We start from the raw sequence: 20,099 nt of genomic DNA, 5'->3' as shown, positions 1-20,099 counted from the left end.
TAAAAAGCACCCAGTTTAGCTACGGGGGGCTGTTCTTAAGGACACCAAACACACCCTGGCTACACAAACACATCTTGTACAAGAGCTGAATGCCAGTCTAGTTACTCAGCAGAGACCCACCAACCTCTGAAGCATATCCTTTTCTTCCTCCCTGAACTCCCTCACCTCCGGCTCTCCACATACAGGAACCTTCTGCTTACCTCTCTTTGGCAGGTAAGGCTGCAGGTTTGGAAAGAAAGGCAAACTCTTACCACTTGAGCACTGGCTCAAGAGAAGCGAGTGGGAATTTGGGTAGCTGACAAAGCAAATCTGGGTAAGACAACAGCGTAGAACAGAGACCATGTGATGGCGGAGAAGTCTTGGGGGTGGTCTTGAGAACCGAGACAGTGCAGACATATCCCAGTTCTACCACTCAGCACCGGGGAGACACAAGCTCCCTAGACTACCTCACCTTCAGTTTCCAAAGTGAAACGGGGACCAAACTGCCAGTCTCAAGCTGCGGTCCTCCAGCCCGGAGCTTGTCACAAATGCCAGTTCTCAGGCCTGCAGACTCAGAGACTCGAGGCCAGGGCCCAGCACGCTGGATTTCCACAAGCCCTCCAGGTGACACTCCTGCCTGCTCAGCTAAGAGACCCTCTGCACCACAGTTCACTTCTTCAACTCTTCATCCTGGTCACAGGCTCGGTTACCCACCGGACTGGAGTGTCGCCATTTTGGGGGATACGAACACGCGGCCACTCCCAAGGCTCACTCTGTAATATACCAGCAGGCGCTGTATGCGTTTAGTGGGCGTAAGTATGTCACCAAAATGGTGATGAAATATAATATTCTCAAACCCCGTTTACCTGAGCAGGTCAAAGTTCAGGCAAGATCTAGACCCTTCTGGTATTTGCTAACTTTTCCTGCTTGTTTCATTTCTTCATAGGTTTTATTAACCTAGGAGCTGAATTGTTTGATCCTCTGAGCGAACGGCATTATAAGGAAGGTCACTCTTTCAGCACACAGGACACAAACCATACACAAATAGCACTCGGTTCTGCTTGGGGGGGCGGGGTGTGCGCCAAACTGAAGTCGACAGGCTCCGACAGGTTTCTGCAGCCTGATGAGAGATCTAGCCCCATTCCTACCGGTGCTCGCTTTGCTTTTCCAACAAAGTCTTGTGATAGCCAAAAGAGGGAATGAATCAGATTAACAAGCACCACCACTCCACAACCTGCATCTCGGGCCAAAAAGAAGTCAGCCTCCAGAAAGATTCCTGTCCGTCTGTGTAACAGACGTACAGGGAAGGGGTTTGGAGGCTGAGAGCCAGGAGTGATACCTGCACGTCAGTCCAGGCCTATGCCAGCACCCGAGGGGCGGGGAGAGCAGTGAAGACAGAGGCGGACAAGGGGCCAGGGAGAGGCTGGCAAGGCTTCAAGCATCTGACTCCCAGTGTGGTTCCACCTCTGCGCTCAGAGCCACCTTCTAGTAATTCGGGTGTTGTTCACGCTCAATCATGCTGATCCAGAAGGCAGGTCACGCCAGCTGTGCCTGGGTGTGGAGGAAGGTCGGACGACGACATCGGTGGATGTAAGCAGCCTCGATGACTGAAGACAGCGCTCTCGGAAAGCTCTAGAAGTCAGCCTGTGGTGAGGTGTGTGCCTCAGAGAGGCGTCTCCATACCGTCCTCAGGATGGCTGTTGCAGATTGCTCCCAGAGCTCTCAGAACGCTTCTGCTCAAGCACCCGGATATTATACACCACCCCCCAGCCCTGCCCCCACAGGCCGGCGACACTCCAAGTCTTCTGACTTTAAAGACCATATCCCCCATCAGCTTTTCTCCATAAGCTCCTCCTTCCCTGCAAGACAGGGAGACACACCCCAAGGGTACAGAATGTCTCCCCTCCTGTGGACCACAGCCTGGCATGCTGGTGGTGCCGGTGGAGGCACAGATCAGACCAGGATGCCAAGACAAAGAATCAGCTGGAAGTGTGGGGTACCAGGAGTCCTGGTCCCTGTTGCTGAAGACAGCTGCCTTCCAAGCTTCTCCCTCTCCACCGCTCCTTGGCCCACAGCTAACTCCGGGGTACAATCCTGGCTGACCCCCCATTCTGCCCTCTGTCTCTGGGGTCCCCTGCAGTGGTGAAGGCACTTCCTTCTCTATCCTGCTCTCATGCCAAACCCCGGCACACACACTTCCTCCCTGACGGACAGAGCTGGGTTATGACGCCTGAGCAGCAGGTGTCCCTTGCAGGCTCCGCTCTCCCTGCTGTCCTGTAAGAGGAGAAAGGCAACCTTCTGGCTCTTACAGTCCTTTCCCCTGCCTTCTGAACTGATCCTGGAGTACAACATTCTCCAGTTATTGATGGTTTACTTAGAAAACAGAGGGCCCTTCACGGCTCATTCTAAAGCTCCTTCCTCCTCTCTCGGTGTTCAAATACAGTGTAGGGGAGGCCTGGCTGTTGGCCCATGTCAATAAATATCAACCTTTGCAAAAGCTTTATTCTAGACCCTGTTCCTAAACAGGTTCTTTGGATTGGTACACCTTAAACCCTCTTGCACTTTTTCTCCTTCCTTTGCCTGCCCTTGTTTTGCTAAAGTAATCTGCCAGAACACTCTCTGTACGTTATTTGGCTCCCTGGATACCTGTGTACAATACCACAAAGACACACAGTACGTATTTCCCTATAAAATCACAGATTCCTAAATAACAAACAAAAGACATCAGAGGTTCAATGTGTTGAGCTCTCTGACCCAAAGAGAACTCTCATTCACGCAGAGCTAAAATTGGCCTGCCTGGACTGTCCCTGTGCTAAACCAGGAAACAGTAAGTAGAACATTACCACTTTCCCACCTGATGGTCCCATGTAGAACATTACCACTTTCCCACCTGATGGTCCCTTAGATCTTCTCAGGTGGCCACGTTTTGTAAAATGGACTCTTCCCCTTGTTTGGGCTAACCGCCCTCCTAGACAGCCCAAGGCCCCAAACCCAGGAGGGACTCCCGGAGCTGCAGCCTTTGATGATGGAGCCCACCGGAAGTTGACATTCCGGAAGTGCAGCCCAGAGCCATTAGCTCTGAGGGAAGCAATCAGTACCACCTCAAACCCCAGCGGACGGCTGAGTATCTACAATCAAGCCAATCCCCAGTCCTGACCGTCACGGCAGACTGGAAAGGTGGTCTCCCAGACCCTTTCCTAACTTCAGCCCCGAAGGCAGTTGGCTTTAGCTTGCTTTCTTAAAGACAGTAGCACCTAGTTACTCACATCCTTTTTCTTTCTGCAGAGGAGGAAGAGATGACTATCTCCCCAGTAAGGCAGTGCCAACTCACTGCTGGCTACTCCTCAGCCTCTTCCAAAAGAGGAACAGGAAACGCTCAGGCTGAGCTGGTCGTGATGGCCCGCCACATGCCACAGAGGGAAATGGAAGGTGTGGGTGCTGGTTGCAGAGAAGGGGCACGGGCAAAAGGAAAGTCACCACCACTCTGGGGATGCCACACTGTATTCTGCAGGGGCAAGGGAGACACAGCCAGGAAGGAAAGGGGGACCAAGGTCATGTGTCTGATGTAAGAGGGGAAAAAAAGATGAACACAAATGAATTAAAAAAAAAAAAAAAAAAAAAGATCGCCTGCTAAAACCCAGCTAGGCAACAGGGCTCCTTCTCTGTGAGGGCATTGGTTCCCAACCCCCTTGCACCTCCAATGGGATGGATGTGGTACACACAGGCATGTGCTTGCCTGAGGGGACCCGAATCCCCAAACGATGGGCTGCAGGGCAAAGTGGGACACTGCTCTACCCACAGGAACCCGGGAAGAGAGGGCCAGGATTTTCTTCCAATCTCAGCTGAACCTGTAGCATCGTGGAACTCCGTCTTCCCACCTGTACATCTGCAACAGTCCTCTCCAGAGAGCGGGGTTACATAAGCGCGGAGAGTAAGGACTAAGGGTTGACACTACATACTGATACCTCTTATGCAACCGAATCTGGTGTAAAGCAACACAAAATCTCTCCCGACTGAAGACCAACAAGCTCTCTACCAGCCCTAAGCCCCGCAGGCGGCCGAGCAGCAAGGCCCTCTAGCACACAGTCATGCCCAGGGCGGGGAGCAGGGCTTCGCTGTGATGAGGACCTCTGCTAAGCTTTCTGGGCTGCCTGCTTACTTTTTAGTGGGGGGGTGGCGGTGGGAGACAGAATTTGCTGCTAATCACCTTCCTTAACAAATCAGAAAAACGTTGACAGTGAGTGGGCACGTTTTGATGTTTGCTAGCACCAGCTTGTCCAGCCCAAACAGGTCGGACAGGTTGAATATTTAAACAAAGGTGGAAAAATGCAAGGTATAAAGCACGAGGTGTAGAGCTGCGGGCTTAAGTTTGTGATCTAACGCTGGCAGGCAGGCTCGCTCTCCTCCTCCCCTTCCTCCCCTGTTTGCTACTTTGATAGTATAGGACGAAGGGGGACACAGGCTCAGGATCTGTTTGAAGTTGCAGGGACATGGGCAGAGGGCAGGGTAGGAGGGGAGGAGGGCGTGCGGCGGGGTCTGGAGCAGGGGCGGGCCCTCGGTCCTCATCCTACCCCAGCAAACACATACCTTACCTTCTGTGACCTAATTTCTAGCTCTCACAACTGCCACGCCGTTCAAGTGTGGGCAAGCATGGATGCTCCAGATATTGGTGCCATGAATTCACTGCTCTTACCTGGTGTAACTGAGCTTTCGGAATATTTCAACAGGACAGATCAGAAATGCCATGGTGCCAGGGCACCTGGGTGGCTCAGTTGTTAAGCAGCTGCCTTGGGCTCGGGTCATGATCCCAGGGTCCTAAGATCGAGCCCCGCATCAGGCTCCCTGCTCAGCAGGAAGCCTGCTTCTCCCTGTCCCCCTCCCCCTGCTGTGTTCCTCTCTCCGCTGTGTCTCTCTCTGTCAAATAAATAAATAAAATCTTAAAAGGAAAAAAAAATACCATAATGCTTGCATTTGAAAGAAACATCTTTTGCGTCTGCTCCAATCTCCAAAAACAAATACCTGCTCAGCCAAGAGAGGAGCAAACCCAACTTATGAGCTTTAGCATCCCGGGGGCTAAATGATGATGAACTCCTTCATGATGAAGCAGTTTGTAAATGTGAGAAACGGTGATGGAATGAAAAGGCCTTCACATCCCCGCACCTGCAGACTTCTGGTCTGCCCTCTGAACTTGACCTGGTCCTCAGGAGGAAAATGCTGAATAAAATATGGGCACGGGCAGCAAGGCCATTTTTCAAATATCATTTCAGAAAAGTAAGCTATGCTCACCGTGAGGGGTACTAGGAAAGAAAAAACAAATACAAAGTAGAAGGGAAAATGTTTTAGAGAACGTCAAACATAAAACGGGCTTCGCGAGAGACTATCAACTGAAATGGGTCAACTTTCAGCTTTGGTCTTATGTTTTTTACTTCATCTGAAAAATGAAATTCTGTGACCAATCACTCTGACCTGTTCTTTTTCTCTTAGTGGTAGCCTTCTGCTATTTGCAGATTTCTAAAATGTAAAAGTCAGAATTCAGAAAAGAACCACAGGCTCTCATCAAATAGTATAAATGCAAACCCACACGTGAAACAGACCAGCGCCTCAAAACAAGCAAACCCCCCCCCCCCCCAAAAAGAAGGGTTTGACTAACAATGAGGATTTTCAGAAAAGAAAATTCAGGCCTATGGCACACAGCCTGTCTACAAAATACCCCTTTCAGATTGCCAGGTTCTTAGATGGCAGCTTAGGGCACCCTCGTGGTTGAAGGTCACAGTCTCTTTTCTCAGTTTTGTAAACACACGTGCTTATGAACACGTGGAAGGAACTGGGGGGTTAAGTGTCCCAGGAGAGAAGGGAAAGGAAGTAAACCACAATTTGCTGAACATTTATGTGAGCCAGGGGCTTGGGTGTGTATTACAGCCTTTAACACTCACGCTGTCCAACTCTTGGGAGCAGAACGCAGCCCCATGACAGATGAAGGAGCATCCTTATCGGCCTTGGCCAGAGAGGAAGGAAGAGCTCTCAGAGGACACACAGAGAGGCCGCCTTTACACAAACCACTACTGCACTTAAAATACAGGCACACGGGTTTCATTTTCAGCTGATGAGATGTAAAGAGAAGGCGAAGAGCGTTTAAATATAATCACACAATAAACTCACTTGGTGAAAGCTTAATAATGCTACTGGGGGAAACTAGGAAGTCAGACAACTTGCTGTGATACATAGATTTGTCAATGCTGATGCTCAGGGGGAAAATCCTGGGCCTTTTAATGATGTGGACTCTCAAAGAGAATGAAAAGCATATTAAGAGGCATGTTCACAGAATGAAGTATGACATTTATATGACGGGGTTTTTTTTTTTCCTAGTTAAAAAGAAAAAAGTGGCAATTCTGTTAAAGAAAAGCTTTCTAAGGGCACCTGGGTGGCTCAGTGGGTTATGTGTCTGCCTTTTGCTCAGGTCATGATCTCAGGGTCCTGGGATCGAGTTCCACATCAAGTTCCACATCGAGTTCCACTGCCCAGCAGGGAGCCTGCTTCCCCTTCTCTCTGCCTGCCTCTCTGCCTACTTGTGATATCTCTCTGTGTCAAATAAATTTTAAAAATTTTTAATAAAAAAAGAAATGAAAAGCTTTCTAAGACTGTACTTGAAATATGACTATTTCAGTATCCATTGTACTAACACAGATGAGAACTGCCTCGATACCCAAGTACAACCATCAAATACCACCAGGGAGTCACCAAACACCACCAAATGTATGCAGTCCTGAGTCCAGCAATACCACATGTTCCCATCGCACTGACTGCACACACACCATGAAACTCCCCACAAACCCCTCAACCACCTTTTAAGAGCTGCACACATGGTCACAGGACATTTACCATCTTCTAAGTGCAACCCAATGTGTTAAGGTTTCTGCGAGTCACCTAAAGAGATTTTCTTCTGATTTGTCTTTCCCTCCAGGGAAAGACACTTAAGTTGTAGATAACCGAAAAGTCATTATATAATCATTTCTTCCTTCTTTCCCTCCCTCCCTGCTTCCTTCTTAGAGAAGGGGGAGGGACAGAGAGAGATTCCTAAGCAGGCTCTATGCCCAGTACGGAGCCTAACATGGGGCTCCGTCCCTTAACACCGAAAGATCACAATTTGAGCCAAAATCAGGAGTTGATTGCTCAACTGACAGGGCCACCCAGATGCCCCATTTCCTCCTTTTTAGTAGAAAAAAAAATGCACATAGTCCTGAGTAGGGTGACCCACAGATTTTTATCCTCCGAATTACTTCCTCCCGTGGGACCTGATACCTTTCTTCCTTCACAGGGATACATCAGGGAAGTGTGTACCTGGTGATTTAGACTTGTTTCAAGATGTGCCTAGCTGAACCTGAGCACCCACCCCGACTCTGGAGAAAGAGCAAGTCCCCAAACTAGTTCCAGGTCATCCTCAGAAACTCATTATTACCATGAGCGAAGTTCACAGGGCCCTTCCCCTTGCTGGGCTCTGAGGGTAAAGAAGGGATTGTCCCCTTCCAAGACACTGTCCGACCCCTGCTCCTTCTGTCCTCCACTGCTGGCCACCTGTTCAGATACCCAAGTTCACTTGTGCATGCCAAGGGTTGGCTCCGCCTCAGCATCTGAGAGTAGTGAGCTAAATTCAGAGCCTCTGTGGTCTCATCTGTCATGGAGCAGGTCACATTTCTGCGCAGTGAACGTTTTCTTCCAGCATAATAGGAACACATAAGCCTCTGTTCCTGAAGACTGCTGTCCAGTGGCATCCTCAGGCTCTGTCTCCTGTACTTAGCAACAGAAAAAGTCATGCCTGTTGCAGCAGTGAAGAAAGCCCATGCCAGACAACTAGATGACGTTCTCGGGATTTCCCTGCCTCATGTTCGCCCTTCTGCGACACGGCCGAAAGGAGCACACAATCCTGCTCTTTGGAGAATGAATGGCGAAGCCACTTGGGAAAGCCTGCTCCTGCCACGGTGTCCGGTGTGTCTGAAACGCAACACACACTCCACAACTCTCTTTGTTAGCTTAAAGGTCCATAGTTTGTAAAATGAGGAGCAAAGTAGAAATTAATTTCCTATTTTCCCAAGGCAATTATGGAGGGGCAAAAGACAGACAGCCATCTCAGAGGTAAGATTTCTTCCAGAGGAGATCCGTTTCAATCTTCTCTTTCAAACATCATCACTTCTTCACAGCTCTGAAGTCCAGCACTTTCTGGAAAGTTTTGCTAATTGCAAAGCTCAATGCCCTTTTTCCTACATTGAGCTCTCCCAGCGGGTGTGCTCTGGCTCAGTTTCCCAAGTTTGTTTTGGAAGACAAGCACCGCTCAATCCAAATTTTCAACGTGGGAGCAGCTGATAAAGAATTCTGGGAAGTTAAAAGCTGGAGGCACGGTGATGTTTCCGTGATACATGTTTTGCACTTGATGAAGCATATTATTCTGCCCAGGAACTCGGCTGCGGTCAGAGTGGTTTGGGATGAAAGATTTCCAAAACTCAAAAACACGAGAGTCTGCAGACAGGGAAGTGGCAGCTTGAACAATTGTACAAGGTCTGCTAAGAGATCGAGAAGGCCTTTTTGCCTGGGTGCTGAGGGTCCTTCCTGTCCTACCACTAAGATAAAGAAAACTAGATAAAAGGACTCAGTCCCCTTATAAACAGAGATAACTACTGTATCCTCATATGATGACTCGCCACACAAGGAAAGAGATGGAGTTGCTTCATAAAGTGTGTGGCGACAGAGTACCTCAATGTCAGTTAAGAACCACCTGAAACTGAAAAAGATCTAGTTCCTGGGGTCTGGGTTGCAAGAGGTTTGAAGCCAACAGGAGTGTGGGGGCGGAGCCCAGATCGGCCCCCCACAGCATGCTGCTCGGGAAGGCAGGACTTATCTGGAAGAACGTGCCAGAAGAACGCAGAGATAACCATCACCTCTGCATGTGCACAGGCCTTTCCTAGTAGCAGGGCTGAGCGGGACGCCCAAGGAAGGTCACCTGTGTGTTCCTAAGTGACACTGGGTGCCACACCAACCTTGTGGAATCAAGCCTTGGGGAAATGGCTCTAGAGAGCCACACCACAGGGATCTGCACCCCTCGGGGGAGAGAGGGAAGATCAGTGCCAGAGATGAAGGGAGGGGTGGGGCATGTATGTTCCCCAGACGCACGGGGTCTCTGGTCACCACCCCCACCCCCAAACGCCGCCCCAGGGGAGCTCCCGGCTCTCCTGATCCCAGCTGGTGCCACAGACCTGGGAAAGCAGAAGCAGCAGCAGCAGCAGCAGAAGGAAAATAAGAAAGGAGAAAGAGCAAACTTCCATCTTGAGCAGCAAACTCACAGTCGACCAGCTTCCTTCCATGCTCTGAAAACCCGGAGAGGACGCAGCTCATCAGAACTTGGGTTTTCACAGTTCTTTCTAACTCCTGCACACACACGTCCCCGGGCCGCTCCGGCCCCTGATTAATGAAACACAGGCATGTGCTTAGGAGGGATCGCAGCTCACCATTGGAGTCCCAGGTTCTGGAACAGATCCGCTGGGACAAATAAATCTAACTCCACTCTCTCTAGTACATTTCTGTAGGTGTATTCACATTTTTATAATTTTTTTTCCCAAAAGTACAGTTTCACCAACAAATGAAGGTGGTAATGACTGTGAATGATGACCAAAACCTGAATGCTCTTTCAACTCATTATTTGCAATTTTGCAGAAAAGGCCAAGTCAACGTCATGTGATAAACTCGAACATCCTAATGGCTCTTCAGACGAAGAGACTGAGTATAGCAAAAAGAAAACAAAAGTAAAAGCAACCTCTTGATTTATTTTCTGGTATTAGAGGAATGTTTCCTTGGTATACTGTCCCTCAGTGGCACATGTGATAGCAATATTGGTGACCGCTGATTTAACAAACATTCTCCAAAGCGCTTCACATGTATTAATTCATGAACCACCGCCATGCTGCCACAACACCGGTCAGAGAGCACTTCTTCCTGCAGATGAAGTAGCTGAGACACAGAGAGGTCAAACAACTTCTCTAAGGTCACACAGCTCAGAGTATCACAAGGGTGCTTTTAGCGCCAACAATACAAAGCCAGAAACACCCCCCCAAAGAAACTTTTGCAAGTTCCCTCATCTGCAAAATGGGATAATAATTCCCCAAACCTTAGAGGCAGAGCCCATAAAAATAAACAGAGGTCAATAAGGAAATAGGAGATGTGAACAACAGACCAAGCAGCTCGACCTCAAAGCACCTCTAAAGAACACGCCAATGGCAGCAGCTCACACATTCTTCTCCAACAAACATGGGACGTCCTCCAGGACATGCCATATGCTCGGCCATAAAACAAGCTTCCAGAAATTTCAAAGGATTGAAATCATACAAAGTATGTTCCCTAACTATGACAAAACGATATTGGAAATTAACAGCGGCAAGAAATTTGGGAATTCACAAATACGCAGAAACTGAACAATACAGTGTGAAATAACCAGCGGGTCAAAGAAGTCACACAGGAAATAAAGAAATACTCTGAGACGAATGAACAAGAAAACACAACATACAAAAATTTATAGGCTGCAACTAAAGCAAATGCCTCAAAGGAGATTTCTAGCTGTAAACGCCTGTAGTACGAACAAAGTTCTCCAATCAATATTCTCACCATCTGCCTTAAAAAGCTGGAGAAGGAACAGCAAGCTAACCCTAAAGCAAGTAGGAGGGAAATAATAATGTAGAGTGGGAAATTAATGAACAGCAGAAAACCCAACAGAGGAAAACCTACAAAACCAAACACTGTTTCTTTGAAAATATCAATAAAACTGACAAATGTTTAGCTAGACTGCCTGAGGGAAAAATAAAGAAGATTCAAATGCTTCCCATCAGGAATCAAACAGGGGACAGAACTACTCACCACGAGACAGAAAGGACTAGAAAGGGAAACCGAATAACCTGTAAGCCGACCAATTAGATAATTTACAGAAAATGGCCAAATTCCTGGAACAGACACAAATGAAGGAAAGGAACTCAACAAGAAACAGAAATGCGGAGAGACCTGTCCCAAGACACTGGGTTAGTAGTTTGAAAACGTCTCAGAAAGAACAGCCCAGGTGGCTTTGTTGGTGAATTCTACCAAATACATAAAGAGAATTAACACCAACAAACTCATCCAAAACACAGAGGTGGACCGACCAGTTCCCAGCCTCAGTGTATGAGGCTGGCAGAATTACTCTGGCATGAAAACCGGATGAGGACTGAGTAGAAAACGACAGACCAGTATCTCTTACGAAGACAGGCAAACTCTTTAATGAAATACCAGCAAACCACGTCTGTCAACATAGGAAAGTGATTGTACAGTATGACCAAGTGGGATTCATCCCAGGAACGGGGTTGATTGATTGATTTTTTATTTTTTCAAAGATCTTATTTATTTATTTTAGAGAGAAAGACAGAGATAGCAACAGAGTGAGAGAGAGAGAGCACAGATAGGGAGGAGAGGGGGAAGCAGGCTCCTTGCCGAGCAGGAGCCCAACCTGGGGCTGGATCCCAGGACCCTGGGATCATGACCTGAGCTGAAGGCAGATGCTTAACCTACTGAGCCACCCAGGTGCCCCAGGAAGAGGGTTGATTTAACATCCAAAACAGAATGGAGGACAGGACAAAACAGCCGGACCATCTCAATAAATGCCAAAATGGCGTTTGACACCATCTAACAACCTTCCCCGATGAAAACAGTCAGCAGGCTAAAAAGCATTTCCTCAGACCAATAAAGGACATTTATGAAAACCCATAATCAGCATCATACTTAATTAAGAAAGCGGGAATGCTTTCTACCTAACATTAGCAATAAGATCGGGGCGTCTGTTCTCTTTGCTTCTATTTAACACCTGCTGGAAGGGCTGGCCAGGGCTTGCAGGCAGGGGGAAAAAGCATTCAGATTAGTTTCAAAGCAAGAAGCACAACTATCTCTATTCACAGACGATATGACCGCATACGTAGAAAATCCTACAGAATCCACGAAATAATCGTTTCTAAACAGGTCAGCAAGGCTGCCAGAAACAAGGTCAGTACACAATGTGACTTGTATTTCTATATACCCTCAACGAACAATCAAAAAAGTAATTCCACTTCAAATATAGCCCAAAAGAATAAGACATTTAGGAATAAATTAACAAAATAAATATAAAACTTGGGGTGCCTGGGTGGCTCAGCCGGTTGAGCACCCAACTCTTGATTTCGGCTCAGATGATGATTTCGGTGGTGAGATGGAGCCCCGGGTCAGGCTCCGTGCTCAGCCTGGATCTGCTTGAGATTCTCTCTCCTTCTCCCTCTGTCCCTTTCCCCATGCTACTCTTTCTAGAATAAATATATGTTTTTAAAAAGTCTTCTGCCAATTTCCTCTAAATAAATAAATTACACTTTGAAAATGATTTAAAACACAGTTGAAAGAAATCCATTCAGATGTAATGGACATAAATGGACAATACCCCATGTTCAAAGATTTAATACTGGTAAGGTGGCAATGCCCCAAACTGATCTATGCACTTTATAAACCCTGTAATTATGCCAGCTGCCTTTTTGCAGATCTTGACAAACGGATCCTAAAATTCATATGGAAATCCAAGCAATCCAGAGTAGCCAAGACAATCTTGAAAATGACCGCCATTGGAGGACTCGCACCTCCCAGTTTCAAAACTTGAGACAAAAAGCTGGAGTAAGTCAATGCCACGAGAGGCCCGAGGATGGATTAATGGAAAAGAACTAGCAGAGAGAGAAATCCTTGCATTTATGGTCAACTGAATTTTGACAAGAATGGCCTGACCATTCAATGGGGGAAAAGAAAAAAGTCTTTTCAGCAAAGTGACGAAGACTGAAGCTGGACCCCTTCCTCACTGGATACCCAAGTATGAACTCAAAACGGATCACAGACTTAAATGGAAGAACTACAGTTACAAAAGTCATGGGATTCCACTTCACACCTCATCGGACGGCTGTCATGAAGAAGACAGACGGGAACAGGTGCTGGCAAGGACGTGGAAACCCTCGATCCACCCCCCACGCCAATGGGGGGTTTGTAAGCTGATGCAGCCGCTCTGGAGAACAGTCTGGCCGGTCCTCACAATGGTAAACATGGAGGTACCACGTGACCCAGCCACGGCACTCTCAAGTATCCTCCCGAGAGAAATGAAACCACGCGTCCACCCGAAAGATGGACCAGAACGTTCACAGGAGCATTACACTTGACAGCCTAAGAGTGGAAAGGACCCAAATGTCCACCAGCTGATGAAAGAGATGGGTAAATAGGGCAGATCCCCACAATGGACTAATATTTGACAATAAAAAAGAATGGGGTGATGAGCCATGCTACCACACAGAGGCCTCTTGAAAACATAATGGTCAGTGAGGAAACGAGTCACAGACGGACCAGAGAGAACAGGCAAATCCAGAGACCCGAAGTAGATTAGTGTTTTCCTAGGGCTGGAAGGCAGGAAAGTAATGGGAAGGGGCCGCTTGATGGGAATGGAGTTTCTTTCTGGGGTGATGAAAATGACCTAACACTGTTGTCATGGCTGCAGAACTCTGTGCATAAACTAAAACCCGCTGAACTGGACCCTTCAAGTGGGTGAAATCCATGCCATATGGATTGTAGCTCATAAAGGTGACAAAAAACAAAACAGAAAGTATTGAGCCCAGTGCCCGATGCACAGTACACCACGGTTTTAGCTGCGGTTCTTTTTAAGAAGCCCAGTCTGTTACATCACTGGAGAAGGAGTAACTGTGCCCTTTACAGAGGCGCTACACACATGTCCTGTTCAATCACAGACGCAGTCCCCAAATGGAAATGTTCCCAATTGGGAGTAACTGGGCCCGAGACCAGAGATGGCTCATGGACGATCACGAGCAGGGCCAGAGCAGCCCCAAGGAGGGTACACCTCACTAATGAGGCCACTGCCCTCCCACGAGTTAGAGCTGGCCCGTGGGGAGCTCCATGGAGCATGGGTCTCAGGAAGAGAAAGCAGGGAAACCACCCAAGAAGGGACTAGGCCATGCCTCCAGGACCAGATTGGGGAGAGGGCAAATATGTAAGCATACGCAGAGGGAAGGACCAGGAAAAACAAAACAAAATGGCAAACAGAAGGTAAAATGATACTATTGGGCTGACCATGCTGGTAAAAAAGCAAAAAGCTAGACTGTAAAATAGGATATTAAACCATGGTGATGGCATTTACTGACTTCCTTCTTCATGCCTCAAAACACTCCTAGGAGGAGGGGAGGGGCGAAGAGGACTGAAATGTATACGCAAAGAGAAAAAAAAGTAAAATACTTTGTAAAAAATCTTGAACATATTGATACCTTTCATAAAGTCACCCTGCACCTTACTTACTTCCAGGAGTGAGAAATCCACAGGCTTTGGATGATTGCGACATCACTCCGAAAGGCAAACAGTAAGGACAGATAACATTCACCGAGCGCTTACAGTGGGGCTCGACTGTGTGCAAAACTCATTATCCCCTAACCCTCATCCCTCTCCAATGAAGTGGATTCCTCTTTAAAAATCTCGTTCCAGTGAGGAGGAAAATGAGGCACGAAAGGTTAAGTAACTTGCTCAAGGACGGAAAACTTATAAGTGGTAGAGTTGAGATTTGACATCAGGTGCCTAATTCCAAGAGCCTGAGATCTGCCCACGACTGCAGCGTGTCCCAGCAATATGTCCGCGGTTCACAACATGATTTTAGGTGGAATGAACTGCTCCTGCCCCATTTTAGTATTACCAGATAGCAAAGTTATCAATTTCACAGTAACTACATAAAGCTTTTTTTGAAACAAAAATGTAAAAAAAAAAAAAGAAGTCACTTTTTTAAAAAGAAAGCAGCATAACCCCTGGAAGGGGTTATAGAAAAATAAAAATAGTCTGATTTTCCAAGAAGGTGAAATATTTTTAGTTCCTTTAAAAATCTTCCCTAGAGTCCTGATGTTCCTAAAATGTTTGTAGAAAGAATAAAATGAGCATTAAAAAAAAAAGTCTTTTTGTTCTAATCCCTCAAAACCTAGGTCATTTTTCTATAGAGTATATTTTCTATTTGTCCCACAGAATTTTAATATGCCCACCACTGAGCTCTCTCCCACTCTGGAGTGAGCTGCTTCTTCTCTCAGGAAGAAAATTTTCATTTTATCCTATCTTATCCTGAAGTTCCAAGACCAGGCCACCTGTCTATTTATTCCAAGGCCTCAGAAACTTTTTGCAAGGAGAAGGGCTACAGGGAATCTGGTAGGCATACGCAAACGGTTTTTCCAGAGGGAAGGGTTACTCTGCTACTCCCTGAGGCTTCCTCTGCATCTGATGGGCCTGCCCACCTCTGGCACCCAAACAAAGAAACTGCAGCTGGCAGAGGGGGAAGGACTCTGTGTCTCGTCCTGAAGATCCCCAAAGGCTAAAGACCTTGCCCAGGTACTTCTGCTTCCCATGGCTAGAGACCCATCCAAATACACGGGAGACACCAGGCAGGAGCCAGCAAGACCAGCTCTGACTTCTCCATCCAGCACACAGATCCCAAGAGCTCTCAGGCCTCTAGGCAAGTCCCCAGACCGCCCCAAGGCCACTGTGCTTTCCATCCCCCTGTAGCCGGCAGCCACTGGGCGAAAGCTGCCCTCACGCACCTGTGCATGTTCCCATTGGTGGTGAACGACTGGCCACACACGGTACATTTGTAGGGCCTCTCGCCAGAGTGCACCAGCATGTGGCGGTCCAGGGAGCTGGCCGAGCTCAGCGACTTCCCGCAGATGCTGCACGAATGGTCTGCCCCTCCAGTGTCCGTGTTATGCTGCGGAAAGCAATCGTCACAGCGGTCACTTAGGAGGATGGGTCAAAGCTGGGCTATTATGAAAGGCAAAGTCAGAGCTTTATACAGAACAGAAAACCCAAAACAAGAAAATACCCAGGACAGCTTCTCTGAGATATATATATAGATATCTATCTATCTATCTATCTATATATATATATATGTTTTTTAAATGTCATTTGGAATATCCTCCCAAATGTCAAAAAGTCTGTCAGGCCAGTGACTATTATCTATGATCTTCTACCGCTTTCATGTTCCGGTTTTGAAAAACGCATCTGCAAGGCTCCGAGAGAAGTGGAGCCTTTGCAGGTCCTTCTTGGAGACACAGAGAGGTTAAGGGAGCCCATGTATTCACAGGAGCAGAAGGACCCTGCACTATTCACAGCAAGGCCACATCCCTTCTTCCAGTTTGCTGACTCAGTCCTGCTGTCAGGGAAAGAGAACTGAAACCTGCACAGTTCGGAGTTCTGGCCTCTGGGAGATGTTAAGAAGGAACATTTCTGCCCAAACCCAAGTCATTAAATGATGGTATTACTCAGTACTGTGCTATGATTTTAGTATCATCAATTCTTCTCGCTCATAGGCGGGATATAAGAAACAAAACAAACGAGCAAAGGGAACAAAGAGAGAGAGAGAGACAAACCAAGAAGCAGACTCTTGATTCTAGAGAACAAACTGATGGTTACCAGGGGGAGGCACGTGGGGGGTAGGGAAACAGAGGAGGGGACCAAAGACGGCACTAACATGATGAGAACAAAATCATCCAGTCCCACTCCAAATACATGTATTACACATGTTGTCAGTCCATTGTTCTAGATTCATCCATGCTTCATCATGTGTCTTCTCCCACAGCAGGTAAGGAAGAAGGATAAATGTCCCATTATAGAAGCCAAAAGAAATCCCCAATTCCCTGCTGCACAACAGAAGCCTGTAGCAGTATAAAGGACCCATCTACGATCTCACTGTACTAGGAAGAAACTTAGTTCAAACTGACACGACATGTATGACGAATGGTCTTCTGTTGTATGTGGTCCGTTAGCAAAATATTTGTCCAAGTCTGAAAAGGTAATTCTACATTGACCTGGGATTTTGGTCACAGGAACCTGGACACACAAGACTTATTTCATAACCGACCCTCAAGACTGTTCACATATTAAATCTAAATGGAGCAGAGACGCAGTTCATCTGCAGAGATCAAACTGCCTTCTCTTAACGAAGAATGCTTTCAAACACATAGAAAATCGGCAGCAAACCTGACGGATGTGCATGGTTAGCTGATGCTGGGTAGTGCAAATCTTTTCACACAGGGGACAGTTATAGGAAGACTTCTCCTCTTTCGTTTCCTGCAAAGACATAACACAAGGGAAAATCAAGTTCAATGCAGAGGTGAGCCAATGCAGAGTGGCTGACATGAGTTAAGTACCTGGGTCTCAAAAGCCAGAGCAATGAATGAGCTGAGAGCACGGGCTCCAGAGCTGTTGGGTATGAGCTTGGGGAAGTCCCGCTCCTGTCTGCCCTGTTTCCTCAGGGGTCAAATGGGAAAAATAATAGCATCTACCACACTGCAGGGTGATGAGGAGTTCATCAATGAACACACACAAAAGGCTGGAACGGTGCCCGGTACAGGGTAAGTACCTCAACAAATAGTTGTGTTTTTACCAAACGCCATCCCATTAATCATCAGCGAGGACCCAAAAATCAAGGATCAAGTCACAGCAGAGCTAGAAACAGAATACACTTCTCCCCAAGCCCTATCTAGGCAGCTCCTGTCACAATCTTCTACCTGGTCTTGAGGGCCCCAAGCACAGTTTTCCTAAGAAAACCCCATAGATCCAAAAGGGCGAGGCTTCAGTGCCCAGCTGTGCGCCCAACAGGCATCAACTCGAGCCTCTTATTTGCTGCCTGCACCTGCCTGACAATGCTCATAAGCACTAAGAATAAGAATGCTGCCCTTAAACAAAAAACAAAAAACCCTGGGTTCCTGGGTGGCTCAGTCAGTTAAGTGTCTGCCTTCCACTCAGATCATGACCTCAGGGTCCTGGGATCGAGTCCCGCAAGGGGCTCCCTGCTCAGCGGAGAGTCTGCTTCTCCCTCCGCCCCTTCCCCTGCTTTCTCTCTCTGCCAAATAAAATTTAAAAAAAAAAAAAAAAAAAAAAAGAATGCTGCCCAAACCACCGAGATAGGGAACGACAGACAACCCAAAATGAAGACCCCCACAGAGGGTGACAAAAGAACAAAAGAACCAGCTCACAACTTGCCGAGATGGCTCATCTGTTGTTCCCTCAAAACACATGGGACAGGCTTCCTGCAAGCAACAGATTTTTACCTTTTTAAGGAAAAGGACGTGCTCCTTCACTAGCCATATGCTATGGTCCCTCTTTCCAGATGTGCCTCCTCACCCACACAGCCCCTAAGCACCACCACCTGTCTGTCCTCATCCCCAAACCAACAGAGTCAAGGCTTGGACACCTGTCCCAGGAATCTGAAATTCAGATGCTTAGGGACCGAGATCAGAGGGTTTCCCTGGTCAGTAGAATCACCTGGAAGCTTTTCTGAACTAGAATTCTAACCCAAACTCACATGACTTGCTAAATCCAATTGGGGGTTGGGGGTTGTACCCCAGAAATCAACTTGTTTCATAAGCTCCCCAGGAGTTGCTCATACATATCCAGGTTTGGGGGGGTCACTAAGTTACCCTCTTAGGTAACCATGAACCCCTGAATTGAAAGTTCATGTAGGGGTGCCTGGGTGGCTCAGCCGGTTAAGCGTCTACCTTCGGCTCAGGTCATGATCTCAGGATCCTGGGATCATGCCCAGAGTCAGACTCTCTGCTCATCGGGGAGGCCTGCTTCTCCCTCTGCCCCTCCCTTGCTTGTGCACTTTCACTCTCTCTCTCTCAAATGAACAAATAAAAAAATCTTTAAAAGGAAAGGAAGACAGTTCCTGTAGCCCGAGGCCTGGGCTGAGCAACGTGGCAAGCCCAAGCTGAGAATGCAGCTAGGGAGGCCATCAGTCCTCATGGAAGCGTGAGACAAGGGAGCCAAAGACAGGGGACGTCCGTCTCTAAGGCTGGACCCTTAGGCTTCCTTCAACAGACCTTTTTCCTTGTATTCATTTGAATGAGTTTTTGTTCTCTGCCAACAAAAGCCACCCTTGAACACTTAACTACACGCTCAACTCCACCCATGAAAATGTCGTGTGTTTTTTTTTTTTTTTTTTTTTTCCCCCACAATCACCATTATAGATCCCATTTTCTGGATGAGGAAACAGGTAGAGAGAGGCAAGTAAGCTGTCCCAAAGGAGAGAACCGTGGGGTAGCAGACCCTGCAGTCGAACTCGGGCCAGCAGCTCCACAGCCGGGGCAGTAGACCACTGCGCTCTGGAAGTCTGAACAAAAAAGGATTAACTCCAAGGCCCAGAGAGGAAACACCCGTGTGGCTGGCTCGTGAGATGTGATGAAAATACAAGTCACCCTGAAGACTCTGAACACAAATGGCACCACAGGGCAGACAGGGTGGAGGGGACACATGGGGATGTCCAGGATGGCCCTGCGCGCAGCAGTTCCCTCCCTCTGCGAAGTCCAACAGGCCTCATCTGAAGCCATACAAATGCTTTTCTAACCTGTGGCACTGGCTCTGAGGATGAGGTATGCTGCACGTTTTTTTGTTTGCAAATTAAAAAAAAAAAGGCTGTTTAGTCTAAGGAAGTTGATTAACCCAGAGATGCTGAAAAAGAGCCACCATAGTCTCATCCCGTCACCCGTGCCCTTCCATCCTCCAGGGGCGTGAGGTGCGTGAGGTCGTGTGAGGTCGCTCGTCCTCGGCCCTTCCGACTCCCATGAGCACGGAGCTGACCAGCAAACAGAAACACCAGAAACACAAGTATTCCCAACAAAATATGAGCACTCACTATAATAACGAGGGTGGTCTCATCGCTGGGCCAAAACTCAGTCTCTGGGGTATTTTTGTTCAATTAGTAGATTAAAAAATAATATATAAATTTATATTTATACACATATAATGATTAATAATTATATATTATAAATATATAAAAACATTTTTTAAAGAAAAATTCATGGGTAGGATGTCAATAAATGTAAAAAGCAGGCATCCCTGTGGCCAAGCTCCTGAGGCAGCACATTTTTAAAAAAACCATCTTGCAGAGGGCACCTGGGTAGCTCAGTGGGTTAGACATCTACCTTGGGCTCAGGTCGTGATCTCAGGGTCCTGGGCTAAAGCCCTGTGTAGGGCTCCCTACTCAGCGGGGATTCTGCTCCTCCCTCTCCCTGCCGCTCCCC

The 20,099-nt window shown here is 47.5% G+C and overlaps 1 protein-coding gene across 9 annotated transcripts in view; it reads right to left on the bottom strand.

Moving 5' to 3' along the window:
• Positions 1-20,099, bottom strand: part of RREB1 (ras responsive element binding protein 1) — a 174,061-nt gene that overhangs the window by 40,929 nt on the left and 113,033 nt on the right. For all 9 annotated transcript variants that reach the window (XM_059399391.1, XM_059399395.1, XM_059399390.1 and 6 more), the window contains 2 exons: positions 17,056-17,145; positions 15,621-15,784 (listed from right to left, as the gene is read on the bottom strand). In XM_059399391.1, the coding sequence (XP_059255374.1) occupies positions 15,621-15,784; positions 17,056-17,145 (254 nt within the window). The remainder of the gene's footprint in view (positions 1-15,620; positions 15,785-17,055; positions 17,146-20,099) is intronic.

This window comes from Mustela nigripes, chromosome 5, assembly GCF_022355385.1.
Source record: "Mustela nigripes isolate SB6536 chromosome 5, MUSNIG.SB6536, whole genome shotgun sequence".
NCBI lineage: Eukaryota > Metazoa > Chordata > Mammalia > Carnivora > Mustelidae > Mustela > Mustela nigripes.
The sequence above is the reverse complement of the archived record's forward strand: the minus strand, read 5'-3'. Positions and strand labels throughout refer to the sequence as shown.